We start from the raw sequence: 16,256 nt of genomic DNA, 5'->3' as shown, positions 1-16,256 counted from the left end.
CCAGAGAGCAATGGCTGCTGTACCCCCCCCCGCCCCCGCCCCCAGCTCCTCTTTCCCCCACTGACATTCTTGTGATCTCACAACCCCCCGACAATAGGCTGGTGACCCCCTTTGGGGTCAGGACCCCCAGTGTGAGAAACTCCGCTCTGTTAGCTAGGAAAGATTTTTCCTATCACCATCAGGCATGAGAATTAAATAAGATGGATGAGTTGCCTAATTATCAAACTAAGGCCATGACCCTGCTAAGGCTTAAGCATGTACATAACTATATGCGCTGTGATTAGTCCCAGTGGACTTTGTGGAACCACTCCCTGAGCAAATTGAAACATGTGCATGATCAGGGTGTAGCATCACACCAATGTAAGCCTAGAAGGGAACTCAAGAAGGGATCTAGTCCAGCGTGCTAGGCTGAGATGTACTTAGGTCTTCAACTAAACCGAGACCATCAATGGCAGGTGTTTGTTTAACCTGTTCTTAAAAACCTTCAATGACTGGGATCATAATAAATAATAGCATTAATTGATACCTTGCTCTTATGGAGTGATTTTCATCTCAAAGCACTTACAAAGGAGTTTAGACTCATCATCCCCATTTCACAGATAGTGAAACTGAGGCACAGAGAGGTGATGTGACAAGCACAAAGTCACCCACCAGCCTAGTGGGAGAGCCAAGACTAGAACCCAGAGCTTCAGAGGCCTAGTCAGGCCTTCTAACCAATAGACCACAGTTTCTCTCGTAAGTATTGGGATAGCACCTGGAGAGCCCCATTGTGCTAGGTGCTCCACAACCATACACCAGAGAAAAGGGCCCAGCCCCAAAGAGCTCACGCTCCAAGTATAGGAAGAGAGATAACAGTAGGATAACAGACGATAATAGTAACTAATAACAAATAACAGTAGCGATGTCAATGGGCGCTGTGGGTTTTCAACCCCTCTGAACATCAGGCCCTGTTGCAAAAGAGCATTTATACATGTACATACATTTAAGCATGTAGGTCAGCATGGTAAGACACCTCATATAAGTGGGGGTGATATCTATCTGATAAATTGCACTGGTCATGCACCTTTCTCCAACCCACCTGTACTCTGCCCACTGTACTTTCTGCTGTATCTACTTCTAACAGTAGCAGCTTCAACCAGACACTAATTGTGCACTCCTTTCCTCCCAAATGGGAATTTGTACCACGCACTCAATGATCACAGTTGTCTGGGGGGAGGGGGGTCAGATAAGCAACATGAATTCTTACACCAGGGACAGGTTTAAGGTATAATAAGCATTTTACCTATCAGGGCTGGAAATGTGAACCATACGTCACTGGGAAAAGGGGAGTACCCCCTCTAAAGGCGTGAGCATTTACTTGTAACCTTAGAAAGTTCCTAAGTGTTTGACCTTAAAATCATGTTATTTATAGAAAAGCTATTTTACATCACTTCAAGAAACTTCCAACACCAGTTAGAATTTTCCTCTGTTCAATCTTGAGAAGGCAGGCTAGCTCTCCAAGCGCAGGGATACACAGAATGAGTAAGAACAAAACATCTCCACGCTAGTTCATTTTTTCCTGTATTTGTGTCCAAGACTGCATGGTGTGGAGTCTAGAGGATTTACTGGCACTGATTTGCAATGCTGTATGACCGTCCCACACTCATGCTGACAAAGGTTTCTGTACCACACCATCATGTGGTTTCTCTAATGTAATATGAGATAAAACAGCCAGACTCCCATTTCCTTCCATGTATTTTGATAGAACTCAAATTCCATAAACAAGCAGCAAATGGTTTTTCTACCCACTAAAAAAAGGTCCATGCATTATATACTGTGTCTATAGGTCTAACACTTCCTTCTGAAAATACTCCCTATAGAATTCAGTAAAGATGTAGCCAGATGGAGCGATGCTACCCTCTTAAAATAATGTCTAAACTAAAAAAAAATGGCATTTTTACACCTATAGTTTGCAGAGGCCCTGAAAACTGTTTTTATATATAAACAGGTGTCTGTTCTAGGCCTTCTTTTCCTAAACTGATTCCCATCATAGTGAAGAATCTTTCTGGTCCTAACCCTGGTTCACTATCTGTGAAATGGGGATGATGATTCTAAACTCCTTTGTAAGTGCTTTAAGATGAAAATCACTCCATAAGAGCAAGTTATCAATTAATGCTATTATTTTTTATGATCCCAGTCACTGGAGATTTTTAAGAACAGGTTAAACAAACACCTGTCAGGGAGGGTCTCAGTTTACTTGATGACCTAAGTGTATCTCAGCCTAGCAGGCTGGACTAGATCACTTCTTGAGCTCCCTTCTAGCCGTACATTGGTGTGATGCTACACCCTGATCATGCACATGTTTCAATTTGCTCAGGGAGTGGTTCCACAAAGTCCACTGGGACTAATCACAGCGCATATAGTTATGTACATGCTTAAGTCTTAGCAGGGTCATGGCCTTAGTTTGATAATTAGGCAACTCATCCATCTTATTTAATTCAATTCATGTATATCTTATTTTAGGTGTGTTCTACTTATTCCTGCACCACTGTAGAGCAAAACAGGTAATCAAGTGCAGAAATGACAATAAGTTCTTAAGAACCTGTTTAATTCACTGCAGTGACATACCACCATATTAGAAAAAAGCCTCAGATTTTGGGGAGTGATACCGTTTACTTTTTGTTCCTCTGTCATTGTCTTGCATCACATCTACTCCACTTCAATCGACAGGTCTGATCATCCTGTCACATACCCCCCAGTTAGGCATCAGCATGTGCAACCCCCCGGATTTAGCGGCGGTTTCTCCTGTATTACGTCAGTGAACCAGGAGCGAGCTGAGATTGGGCGTATGAAATTCAGCAGCTGGTGAACAATGCAACACCGAGCTCATCCCTTTCATCATATCATTTTACTAGTTTCTTGAAGCCCTGAAGGAATTAAAGCAAGCAGAACAAATCCAATTTACTTCTGGGTTGTTAGTCTGTAAAAACCCTGTAATCTCAGCCTCATCTAAGATCCTCCCTCACACACCACACTGTATAAGAGTGTCAATGCTACCACAGGGGTCTGTAGTTACCACAGAGTTGATTTTAAGTAGCTGTTCACCACAAGCAAGGCAAGAAACAAACCAGCAAAGCAGCCATGGACAACAAGATCACATTGTCCCTCCTGCTGCTTACTCTCACAGGCTTCTGTCATGGTAAGCAATTCCAAGTACTTTTAGCTTTTTTCCTTGTTACTGCCTTTTACAGTATTGGCAGACAAAATATAGTGTTTTAATGTAAAGGTGTATTCAATTACTGAACTGCTTTAAACTCTCCACACACACTGGCTAAGATAACAAATCACACAGAACGCATGCATAGTTTAAAAGAATTCCAGCTATGGCTTCACTTCTAAGCTCAGACCAGTTTTAAACGGATGGAACACCACTGACTTTGGTGACGTGATATCCGATTTACACAGATGCAAGTGAGATCCGAATCAGACCCTGAATACAGGAACAGTGTAGTGTGCTGCATTTCTGGTACTCCAAGTCTTTCCCCTGCTTGAGGTGTCCATGATCTCCGCTGCTCCAGGAGACACAGAACCTCATCTCAGCTGTTAGCTGGTTATTAAAGGGGGAACTGATTTTCAAGTCTGTATTCAGACAGTTATTTCAGCCGATCTACTCCAGTCTTTTAGGGTCCTAGACTCCGTTCCCTTGTGATGTGCGGTGGTGAGCAAATCAAAGAACAATAGGACAGGAAAGCCTCACCGGTGCGGGAGAGAGAAGAGCAGAACTAAGGAAGATCAGTCCCCATCTCTTCTATTAAGGCTGCGGAAGACTTTAGGCTGATGTGGGAATTCCATGGGGAAAGGTCAAGTGTAGAGCCATGGAGCAGCTGCTGTGTGCTGCTGGCTAGTCGAGTGGATGTTTGCATAAAAAATTAACTAGGCTTCTAGCAGCATTCATTTCTGCCTTGATCCTGTGTGGCTCTCAGACCGGGAGGTAGAAGAAGAGCTCGGTGTAGCTTGAAAGCTTGTCTCTTTCATTAGCGGAAGTTGGTCCAGTAAAAACCTCACCGCCTTGTCCCTCTAACATCCTGGGACCAACACAGCTACAGCAACGCTGCAAACAGGGAGATATTGGTCAGGTGTGGACAGAGGAGCCTATGGCAGTATTGTCTCCAAGGGATCTGTGAAGGGGAATAGGGGGCTGGGCAGTACCACGGAGGAACGAGCACATGGTACAGTAAGAGTTTGCTTTCCTTGCTTCATCAGTGTCCCACTCACCCAGCTCGTCTCTTCTGAGGGGAGCCGCTATTGGTCATGCCACATGACAAGGGGAATCTCATTGGACTTCCTGGCTCCTCCATCCCACTCTGGCAGGCTCTGCTAAAAGCGGGTACCACATGGCCCTTCCTGACTGGGATTATGAGGTTTGTGTCTTGTATCAGAGAACGTGAGCTGAGCCATAAAAATATAAATCTGAGTGTCCTTATTTAACTCTCCTTTTATACAAGCCTCTGGATTGTAGCCCTGTGATTGTGAGGGGAGGAGGAAGAGTAGGGCGTGGAAGGCTGCTGTGGGCCAGCACCGCCATGAGCAGGAGGACGAGGTCTAAGTACAGCAGGGTAGTCAGTCTCCAGCCCCTTGAAACCTCCACATGGAAATGTGCTACACTTCCCTACACACGCCTCACTCGGGCTGCCCTCCAATTGCTAGCCACAAGTAATTGGGCAGCTGTGTAACAGCATGCTTGTTCCTGCGTGCTCTCTGACATGCTCGTCCTTTTGCTTACAGCTTGCACTCCCAAGCCTCTGTCACTGCACTATGCAGCATCAAGCCCCCTCTGCCCTCCCTTTCCTTTGTGTCAAAGACATTTCATTTGTTCAAATGGTGGGCGGTTAAAGGTGGAAGAAGTAGTGTATCTCTGTTCATAGGCGCAACATAGAAACAGCCATGGCTCAGAGCTGTGGTTCGTTGCACCCAGTGCTGGCCTTGGAACTGAAAGACCTGGGGTCAAGTCCCTGCTAGGCCAGAGACTTCTGGTGTAACTTCTGTTCCTGCTCAATTTAAAGCAGCCTGCCTATACCCTACCAAGGGCTCAAGGTGTGACCTGGCCAGTTTAGGCACCTCCACCCTTTCCCTTCCAAGGGCTCAGGGTGTAAGGCACCTATCCTTACCCATGGGGCTCAGGAAGAAACCTGGTCAATTTAAATACCTGCCCTTTACCTCAGGGGTCTACAGAAGCTTTTCCCAGTGAAAGAGCATTACACAGTTGTGCTCTAAACATCTATTTATTAGCAACACACACAGAATACGTATACCAAGCAAATCTCTTATGCTCACCACTCCCCATATACAGACAATGGCCAGTCAGGAGTCATTCATCTGCGGGTTCCTGGCGATGCCTCTGCAGGTCACAGCGGGGCCAGAGTTCCAGCAGCTTGATGTTGAACTGCAGTCCAGAAATGGTTCTCAGAGAGCATTGTTTTACATTTACATTATATAGATAAAACTAGCTCCTGCCTTCAAATTTACTAAACCCATCACATTATCCCACACTCCTAAATAACAAAAATTGTAACCAATTATGCACTGGCACTTATGTGTCCTCCTTCCTTCCCAAGTCCTTTACATTTTCTCTTTCATGCCCAAATTTTAACTTAGTTGTGACTTTCTCTATTTGTGCAGAGGATCAGCAAAAGACACTGGTCAAAGCTTATCTTTCCATTTGTGGAGTCTCGTTCTGTATCTTCCCTAATTTCCCAGCGTCTTTACAACCTGGGAGGTTATAACTCTCCTTAGGGACATTCCTGAGGTGGGGGTGCTTTATCAGCAGCAGGACATTTCTTTTTTCAATGTGCGTGGCGAACTAACTCCCTGAGTTTCACCCAAGGCTGCTTTAATATGGGGGGTGGGAGGGTTTGATGAGGTCTCAGGCCTACACTTCAGGCTAGTCACTTCGTCTTCTGTGCCTCAGGTCCCATCTGTACAATGGGGATACTCTACCTCACAGGGGTGTTGTGTGGAAAAAGCCATCACAGATTGTGAGGTACTATGGTAGCTGGGGCCAAATAAGTACCTAAGATAGATCATATCCTATCTCTGACAGTGTCAGATGCACAAACCCTACAGTTGGCAGATCTAGTATAATGGGCATCCTAAGAAGGTCTTGTCCTAATCCCCATTAGTTAGAGAGTGGCTTAAATCCTGCAGCAGGTTTTTCTCCCTTCCATACACTTTTTTGGAGCATTAACTTAGTTAAGTTCCTCCCTCAGTGATGCCCCTCACTTTCCTTCCTCACAGAGTCACTTCTGGGTGGAGAGTTGCGGTGTCGATGTCTCCAGACGGCCTCGGGCTTGATGTCACCAAAGCACTTGGTACATGTGGAAATCATCCCCAAAGGCCCACAGTGCGGCACCGTGGAAGTCATGTAAGTTGAAACCATAGGATTTCACAAGCCATTAGCCATCCGAATGGCATGCTTGTGAAAGCTGCAAGATTGACAGCATTAGAGAATGAAACCCTCGCTTTGTCCCCAGAAGACCATTCTCTTACCATTTCCGAGGTATTTGGTTTGCTCATCCATCATTTTAGAAGTTCCACCACAGGCTGGAGAAGCGGGGCACCTGCAGGGCAAATATACACTGTTGTGAAGGAGGAGGAGGTACCTGACATGCAGAGCTCCTAAATCCCACAAGAGCAGAGCCCTGCTCCTGTATAGCTGAGGAGCGCACCTGCCATGTGGCATTTCCCTTTCAGTGGTGCAAGTAGAAATCATTTCTTGCTGGTATGCTGCACTTATGGGAGAGACACAAAGGTGGGGGGGTGTATGTGACCTCTGCATGTGATGCCCCACATGACACCTTCCTACCCCCAGCCTGGGGTCCCGGAGCTCTTCCCGTCCCCTCCCCATGATCCACATCCAACTCACGTTACTGGTGTGTGGGGGGGAGGACTTTGTCCTCCTCCCACTGCACCAAAGACTTCTGCTGTACAGACCCCAGGCAGGAGGACTCAGGAGATGCAGCTGCATAGAACCACTGGAGACGGGGCGGGGCTGGGCTCCTCCTGTGTCTTTCCAGTATACTGTACCAACTATAAATATCTTACTGGTACAGCATACTGGACCGTACCACTGTACTCGCACCACTGTTCCCTCTACAGAGTTAGGAGCCCTGCATGGCAACCATCTGCTCTTGCAAGCCTTCGATTGTTCCCACTCCAGATTTGGTAGCCCTGGGCGAATCCTCCACAGGCCAGGATCAGCACAGAGGCCCACTCTCTTTGTTGCAGTTCCGAGTCTCCCTCCGGCTCCTTGAGAGCCTGGTTCCTATGGAGTCACCCTGCCAGAGACTTCCCTGCTCACTCACAGCCCCAGGACTCCTCAGCCCACATCCCCACTCGGCCAAGCCTTCTGTAGCACAGAAGCTCTCGGCTGAAAGGCTGATGCAGCCACTGGCTACCACCTCCTTGCAGCAGAGCCCTCACTGGTTGAGGTGGTGAGGGAAAACTATTGATACAGACCTCACAGCTGGTCACCGGCCCCAGCACATCAAATTTCACATGTGCGTGGGCCATAGATAGCGCTAGCCAGAGAGTTGACACCCACACTGTCAAGGTACACATAGACACAGGTAGCCTGAGGTTTCGGCAGTTCGCCTTTGCATTCTCCAGAGATTTTACCATAGGGTTATTCTAATTACAGGGGAGCTATATGTTACATGGTGGAAAGAATCCAGCCCAGAGGGAAGTTAAAAAAAGCTAACAAAACACTTATCTTCCCTTTAAGTCTGCCTCAGGGAAGGAGCAATTGTGAACAGAAGTTCATAAGGTCCTTACCGCAGAGCCCTGGTTCAGGGTTCTCAAACTGAATCAGCAAAACAAAGGTCTGTGGCCTTGGCCAGGCTAGGCCCTTAGAGCCTGAGAGAGACCACAGCCCATAACAGCCTGCACGGCTTCTAGTCCAACCCAGCTTCTTTTTCCTTTTTGAATTGCCCAGCCACAGGGGATCCTTGACTGCTTGCAGGCTTGCTTCAGCTGTAAGTGCCAGACGGTTCCTTAAAGGGGTAGTACACCCGGGGCACCTCTGTGCCCTACTCAGCAAGAGATACTAAGATTTCACAACTACTTCTTTCATAGACGTGATCAGGCAAAACTTCAAGAGCCACAGGCTGCCCCTTGAGCTTTAGCAGAGGTCTCCTTGTAGTTAATGGGAACTGCCTGAATTTATTTTGGGAAGTATCTGACCCTTAGGGTATTTTTTAGAGATAAATGGAAACACCAAAGGAAGGGCCATAGCTAAACGGTCTTTCATTATATATCATTTATACAGTTGAAATGCAAAATGATTCTTTAAAAATTGTACAGGCTTAGGGCCAGATTTTCAAAGTCAGGCGTACACCAATATTGGTAGCATACGCTGTGGGAAGCGGCGCAGGCCGAGGGATGTGCTGGCCGCCCTTCCTGCAGCCCCCATTGGCCTGGAGCGGCGAACCGTAGCCAGTGGGAGCCGCAATCAGCTGAACTGGCAGACGCGGCAGGTAAACAAACCGGCCCAGCGCACCATGGGCTTTCCCTGAACAAGGGCGGCCCTAGTTTGAGAACCACTGCGTTAGCAAATAATTTTGAACCTCCATTCCTGTGAGGGACTTTTTTATATATTAAAGTAGAAGGGCCTCCTTGTGCTCTCACTTACTCCGGTGTAAAGCAGGAGTAAAGGTACTAAAGTCAGTGGAGTTACACTGGTGAATAATTGGAGCAAATGAGATCAGAATCAGTCTCAGAGTGTAAGTCTAAGTTTCACATGAACAAAGTGTGCATTTTCAAAGGGCGCATATTGACAATTAACTATCTGTGCAAAATTTGGCACTCACTTACAGCTGTGCCGCTCCAGTGACATCACTGGCGGGTGGAAGAGCACGAGTGAGAGCGCAAGTTAGCCTGCAGGCCCCTGTTTTTTGTAGACTCTCTCAAAGCATTAAGATTATTTTAAACAAATTGTTCACTCCCTTCCAGTGCGACATTGAAGACGAGCCAGCAAATCTGTTTGGATCCCGAGGCCAAATGGGTGAAGATGATAATTAAGAGGATTTTATGCAGGTAGCTGTCGAAATGACTGTGTTACTGGAACTATTCTGCCAAAGGGCGGGTTGCCACAGGTCTTCTGAAGAGAAATAATCCCCAGATTCCTTTCAGTCTAAACACTTATGTGATCTTAAGTGCTCATTATCTGAAGGCCCATTTGAGCAATACAATGCCAGGAATCTAGAAAGACGGGGATTAGCAGAAGTCTTTAAATACAGCAGAAACGGGGTACATCCATAAATCTTAAAAATATCCCAGCGATATGCAGCATGTTACCAATGTACATGGGTAAGCCAGTGCTCTTCTGGTTAGTGTTCTGCTCTGCCATTTGAGACACCTAGGCTGAAGGTTTGGGCTCTGGTCTCTCCTAAGTTAACAGGAGCTGACGCACCACAAAGGGAGAGCCTTGCATTTCTCTGCTGTATATTGTCTGGCCTGCCTCAGAGAGTGGGCCAAAGAAGGGTCACTAGGACAAGGCTTCACTTGTGTGTGGGTGTGAATAACCGGCGGAGAGCTAGTTAATATATCTGGTTGTGCAAGCTGTATTTAGAATTGTTTCTGACAACTTTTCATTCGCACAAACAAAAATGGACTCAAGTTCTGCCAAGTGGTCATTAGGAACCAGAAGACAATATTTCCTCCACATAATCAAAATCAGTTTGCTAGCCATGGCATTTTGGCTGTATTGAAGTACTGCAGAAAGGGATCTGGGTGGTCATAGTGGATCACAAGCTAAATATGACTCAACAGTGTAACAGTTTGCAAAAAAAAAGAGAACATCATTCTGGGATGTATTAGCAGGAGTATTGTAAGCAAGACATGAGAAGTAATTCTCCTACTCTACTCCAAGCTGATTAGGCCTCAACTGGAGTGTTGTGTCCAGTTCTGGGTGCCACATTTCAGGAAAGATGTGGACAAATTGGAGAAAGTCCAAAGAAGAGCAACAAAAATGATTAAAAGTCTAGAAAATATCACCAGTGAGGGAACATTGAAAAAAAATTGGATTTGTTTAGTCTGGAGAAGAGAAGACTGAGAGGGGGCATGATAACAGTTTTCAAATACATAAAAGGTTGTTACAAGCATGAGGGAGAAAAATTGTTCTTCTTAACCTCTGAGGCCAGGAGTAGAAGCAATGGGCTTAAATTGTAGCAAGGGAGGTTTAGGTTGGACATTAGGAAAAACTTCCTAACTGTCAGGGTGGTTAAGCACTGGAATAAATTGAACAGAGAGGTTGTGGAATCTTCATCATTGGAGATTTTTACGAGCAGGTTAGACAAACACCTGTCAGGGATGGTCTAGATAATACTTAGACCTGCCATGAGCGCAGGGGACTGGACTAGATGACCTTTTGTGGTCCCTTCCAGTCCTATGAGCTCTCTGTATTGTATATGTTGTGATTTGTTGCAATGTTTGCATTACAGCTCATCCGGCAGACTGCGCAAATAGGAAAAGCGGAGATAATGCATAACCCCATGCGGAATTCTCAGCCATGATGTATCTTCAAAGGCCAGGCTGTTCGTAGTTTGTTTTACTCTTTCATTCTCTGTCCACACTGACTCATCCCATATACAGACTGTTAGTTTGAGAAAGGAAGCTGCTGGAGTAAATATACTGTCACTCAACCAGGAGACTTGTGAGTTTTATGGCATGATCATGCTGTGCACTTTACTGTGGGGGCTTTTGGAGGTGAATCCTGGGTTCAGTACAGTCAACAGGAAACACTCCCATTGATTTCAAAGGGTCAAGGATTTGGCCCTTATTGAATTGGCCTTTCAAGCAATGCCATCTGTGAGTTTCACATTGAAAAGCTGTGCAGTGTCACATTTATTCGTGCAAGAGAAAAATGAATGAAGCAAAAGTGTAAGTTGGAGTGTCCCGGAATGCAAAAAAGAGTTTGTGTATATTGATACAATACTGTTAATAGCAAGAAGCAATGTCATTGATGACTGTGAAACAATTGTACTACTTCGAATGTCTTCAGTATTTTAAATGCTGAACTCTTGATTTTATACATATTATCTTCATCACTAGTCAGAAAACTGCACACCAATAAAAAGAGTAATTCTATTTTTATCATCACTCGTCTCTGTCATTTTCATGTGGCGTGCTGTCACATTTTAAGATGTCAGCCAGGGTGAAGATGGTTTTTATGTTTCCCCCCTCTTTTACTTCTGAAAGTTTGTATGAGTGGTTGTTACAATCATTCTATAAAATATTATATCTTTGTTAAAATGATAAAACATACTCATAATTTGGCAGGTTGCATCCATGGCATTCTGTGCACCTATTCATGGGCTAAATGGAGTTGAAAACTGAAGATGAGTAGCTGATAGATGCAGTTCTAGGTGACTTTGTATACAATACTCAGAATTGCTGTGCCTGTTTTTCAAGGGAAGTAAAACTTGGCTGCAATTTTTTTAGCAATAAAAAATATTTTGCTAAAATCAATTTCATTTACATCCAGAATCAATAGAGATTTGGTATGATTTTCTTCTTTTTCAAAAGGGCATCAAAGCCACCAAATTCCTTTTCTGATGCCATCCACATCTGGTTCGCATTCAGTCCAATCCCCGGCTATCTCAGCCAAAGACAACCACGACATCGTGAGTATTATGGATAGAAAACCAACATCACCTGCATACAGACAACATATAGGAGAGATTACTTCACAGCTGCTGGTATAAGAGATATATTCATTTTGAATGTGCCACAGGTGTCATTACCTGGGTTCTTATGTAGCATCTGAGAAAATGTAAAGCCTGCTACATGATTACCTGACAAAAATTTTTTTTAAAAAAGTGAATTTTCTGTAAAATCTTTGTCAGATCATCGTGTGGTGATGGACTTTATTTTGGGACCTTGAAGATTGCTTGAAGTGTTTTTCTTATTAAACTAATCCCAGGCAGGGGTGGTATTAGCCACGAGAAAGACTGCGTGAAGTTCTTAAGGGGCCCTGAAGAGGGGAAAGAGAGGCAGGGAGCTGCAGAGCCACTCCTGGCCACAAGGGGCGCACAGGAGGCAGCTGCCCTGTTATACCCCTTGACAACGTACAGTTCATTAACAGCTTGTTCTTAAAACTCCCCACCAGGAAACAGCTCTCTGGGATCCACGCTAAATTTAAAAATCCAAATGTAATTGAGAACATTACGGAAAAAAATCATGTAGCATTACCAAAGTCACATCATCTCATCCCTTTCCACCTCTTCCCCAAGAAGGTGAGAACTTTCTCTGGTATTTGCTTAATATACTCTAGGATTTATTTATTTTTGGCATCCGGGAAGGTGGAGGTTGCAGCTTTGCTTATTGGTATCCAGGTGGCAGCTTAGGCTTTTGGCATTGAGAGGAGATGTGTCTCCCCACCCCAGCAACCCTTGATAGTACTAGCTGCCCTATTGCATTTCATCCTGATATCTGCCATTACATCCAGCAACAGTGGAAGGCCACTGGCTTGGCATTTCTGCTGAAATGATAGGACTGATGTAATTAAAGATGACATTTAGATTGTCATCATTAGGCCTCAGCGTTAACACCCCCATTGAAGTGAACAGGAGAGTTCACACCTCCTTGAGAGCTAGTTTGTGACTGACTGAAGATTCAGGCACACTTTGAGGGTTATTTTCATAACCAAATGAGTTAGATACTTTAAAAAAATAAAAGCTTAGATTCTGGAACAAAATTATGCAGTATGTTTTTTGAAAATCTAGAATTATGCGGTTGTTTGCATGGCTGCATAATTGCATTGCCCACGGGCTGGGCTATAAGAGAGAACAGCCATTCTTCAGGCATTACGTAATCTAAGCCTGGCACATCTTACTAATACAAGTGAAAAAGTTTTTCACTTTATTTTTGTGGTACACACATTTCCATTCTGTTGCAAGGGTTGCATCATTCTTTTGTGATGTGGTTGACCTCTTGGTGCACCAAAACAAATATCACGGTCTGGCTGCAACAAGTCAGCTAATCTAGATAACTCTTCAGCAGAAAAATTGTGACATGACAAGCCTCTCATTTTCGTAGGTGCTGGAACTAGGGGTGCTGCCACACCCCCTGGCTTGAATAAAAACCCAAATACATGATCTCCGGCTTCAGCACCCCAACTATCAAAATTGCTCCAGCACTATTGCTCATTTTACTGACGAGTATTCACAAAAAGGGCGCAGCTCTAGATACATTTTTAGCTTGCAAGAGGATATGAGAAATGCAGGATAAATGTATTATGCCTTGGGCATACGTACCAGTATAGTGTCGAAAAAAACCTCAGCCAATGCAATTTCAGAGGATTTATTCCTCATAGATATCCCCATCCAGCAAAGCACTTATCTATTAACTTTAAACACGTAAGTAAGTCCCATTGAAGTCAAAAGTTAAACAGGTGCTTTAGTGCTTTCTTACGTTGGGGTCTGCTATTCCTGTGTTCTACCCAGTAACGAAAGAGTAGGAAAGGAAACTTCATTCTGGATAGGGAGCCAGAATTACGTACCTGGAAGGCCAAAAATGCAGAGACCTATGTAAAAAAACACAGGTACATGTTTCAGAGTAGCAGCCGTGTTAGTCTGTATCCGCAAAAAGAAAAGGAGTACTTGTGGCACCTTAGAGACTAACCCATTTATTTGAGCGTAAGCTTTCGTGAGCTACAGCCCACTTCATTGGATGCACAGGTACATGTGACACTTATTTGCCAAAAGCAGAAATATGCTGACCCCACCGACAGCCAGATCTGCTGAATCAAAAGGTACAGAATATGATCTAACATGCCTCCTGCCTCTAGAGGGCCTACTTGTGTGAGTCATGAAAATCAAATCCAATACCAGCATCCTGCATTGGCCCTCCATCCTCAGCAACCCAGTCAGTGAGCACAGCATTGGCCTTCCTCTCCCTTGATGTCAAGAAATCCAGTCAGCCATTTTATTTCCTGTTGAGGAACACGTCTGCCATGATGTTGGGGAAACAACCAGTGATTGTTTATTTTTAATAGCCAGGCACCAAACAAATAAACATAAAGAAAGTGCAAGTCACAAAATCTATGGCCACAAAGAGAGAGAAAAAACATTACTTTGCATTTTGAGATTAGGATATAAAATCCTGCTCCATTACAGAGATTTCCAGCAGAGGGCTCTAATGGGTTACATGTGAAATATGCAGAAATAGATACAAGGGGGCAAGAAACAGAGCGTGTAAGGCAGTGATAGTCAGACCTCAGTGGTTCAGGAGCCAAACTGGTGATCAACATTATCCAAAAGAGCCACACTAGTGTGAATTCATAGTTTCATTTACTATAGTACTAGATATTCATATATAAACAGTATGACAGGGGAAATATTTAGTTGTATGTATATTTTAGTTATTTTATTATAGTTTTATATATATATTATTCTCACAGCACAATGACTGGCCAAGTATTACTATTTGATCAACTACAGTTGGTTAATAACATAGTAAACACATCCTGATTGGTTAATAACTTAGATTGGTTAATAGTTAAATCACACTGTTTCATATAATCTGCTGCAGTTGGCAGAGCAGAGGCACAGAGCAGTGAAATGACTTGATCCAGATCCCCCAGCTTGTCAGTGGCAGAGCCAGAGCCAGGAGAAGAACCCAAATGACTTGACTCCCTTTCTGGTGCTCTATCCACTGGATTATGCTGCTGGTTGGTAGAAGCTGTTTAGTGCAAAGGGGCCACCGAAGTGGTATTGCTTTCCCTCTTAGCCAATGGTCATCTCCAGTGCATAACCATGGAGAAAAAAATCCATCCCCAGGCATAGGGGTGGGAACTGGGAGTGTGGGGGATGCTGCAATACCCCCAGGTTTTACATGGAGCCTCATTATTTTCCCCACTAACTTCATTTTCTTTAGACTTAGTGCATTGCACACACATCCATTCCTGCCACAAGCTTCCTGTGTGCCACCCTCCCATCCCCCTCTATTTCAGGGATTCCCTGCACCCCACACATCATACCAGGGGCTCTGTGTGCCCCCCATTTTCCTCCCACACCAGGCCAGGGGCTCTCTGTCCCCTATTCTCCCACACACACTGTGCCAAGGGCTCTGTGTATCCCCCATTCCCCCATACATACACCATGCCAGGGGCTCTGTGTGTCCCCCCATTTCCCCCCACACACCATGCCAGGGGCTCTGTGTGTCCCCCATGCTCTCCCCACCGTGCCAGGGACTCTGTGTCCCAAATTTCCCCCCACACAAACACAATGCCAAGGGCTCTGTATATCTGATCCCGCCTGTCTTCTCTTTACCTTCTTTCCTCCCTGTAGAGTAAATGGACCTATCTGAATTAGGCCTAATGCATAAACTTAACTGTTTTTACTTGTTTTGTAAACTCTGAATTTTCTTTACCTCAAAGGTTCATATTAATAGAGCTTAAGACAGCCATTTTGCTCAGGGATCACCTTCTCACTCCAACAGGCTAAGCAAAGGAGAAGGTTACTCAGCCTGTTCAGTAACTGAGGTTCTTCGAGACATATGTCCCTGTGGGTGCCCCATAGCCTGAGCCCCACAAACCCAAGTCAGCTCAGGCCAGTGCCGCAGGTTGTCAGTTGCAGTGTAGACATACCCTGTGGGGCCAGAAAGGGGCCAGGAGACAGGCCAAAGTAGGAAGAAGTCTGGGGAAGCAGCAACGGGTATGAGGGAACCACCTGTGGCTGATTACTACAGGATCCTGGACTGGAACCCAGAGTAGAGGGAGGACCTGGGTTCCATTACTGGCCACTGAGGAAGGTGGGGTAAAACCCCCTTGATTCAAGAGATAAGGACTACTGGAATCCCTGAGGCCAGGCTTGCAAGGACCACTGGGGCCAGAGTCAGGAGCTGAAGACCTAACACAAGATCACTGAAGTATTTGTTGGGTCTGAATGTGCCTTGGCTGTAGGGCTGAGTCAGCAGGCCAAGCTGACCCTTGCAAGGCAGCAGTACGGGGAGAGTCTGCCATGCCCAGCCATAAGGGGACGAGCTGACCAGTGAGTCTCACGTCTACCTCACCGTTCCATTATCATGTTACATCCAGAGAGACTACAGTTGCCAACCCCCCAGGATTGCCCTGGAGTCTCTGGGGATTAAAGGTTAATCTTTAGTGAAAGATTATATCATGTGATGAAAACTCCAGGAATATGTCCAGCCAAAATTGGCAACCCTAAGATGGACAGACAGAGAAATGCCATCATGTTATGTATAGTGTTTTGCTTGGCCAA

The 16,256-nt window shown here is 45.1% G+C and overlaps 1 protein-coding gene across 1 annotated transcript; it reads left to right on the top strand.

Annotated features, from left to right (window-relative positions):
• The first annotated feature begins 3,120 nt into the window (after positions 1-3,120).
• Positions 3,121-10,500, top strand: LOC144263689 (alveolar macrophage chemotactic factor-like). Its single transcript, XM_077814648.1, has 4 exons — positions 3,121-3,178; positions 6,274-6,400; positions 8,986-9,069; positions 10,476-10,500. The coding sequence occupies exons 1-4, from the start codon at positions 3,121-3,123 to the stop codon at positions 10,498-10,500; spliced, it is 294 nt and encodes a 97-aa protein (XP_077670774.1).
• Positions 10,501-16,256: the final 5,756 nt, after the last annotated feature.

The sequence above is a fragment of the Eretmochelys imbricata genome, chromosome 4 (assembly GCF_965152235.1).
Source record: "Eretmochelys imbricata isolate rEreImb1 chromosome 4, rEreImb1.hap1, whole genome shotgun sequence".
NCBI classification, from domain to species: domain Eukaryota; kingdom Metazoa; phylum Chordata; order Testudines; family Cheloniidae; genus Eretmochelys; species Eretmochelys imbricata.
The sequence above is the reverse complement of the archived record's forward strand: the minus strand, read 5'-3'. Positions and strand labels throughout refer to the sequence as shown.

What these genes read in the sequence shown, in the direction of transcription:
- LOC144263689 (XM_077814648.1), top strand. Translation starts at nt 3,121, where the DNA reads ATGGACAACAAGATCACATTGTCCCTCCTGCTGCTTACTCTCACAGGC. An exon ending in TCTCACAGGCTTCTGTCATG is followed by an intron (nt 3,179 to 6,273) that starts GTAAGCAATTCC and finishes CCTTCCTCACAG; the next exon opens with AGTCACTTCTGGGTGGAGAG. An exon ending in ATTAAGAGGATTTTATGCAG is followed by an intron (nt 9,070 to 10,475) that starts GTAGCTGTCGAA and finishes TTTGCATTACAG; the next exon opens with CTCATCCGGCAGACTGCGCA.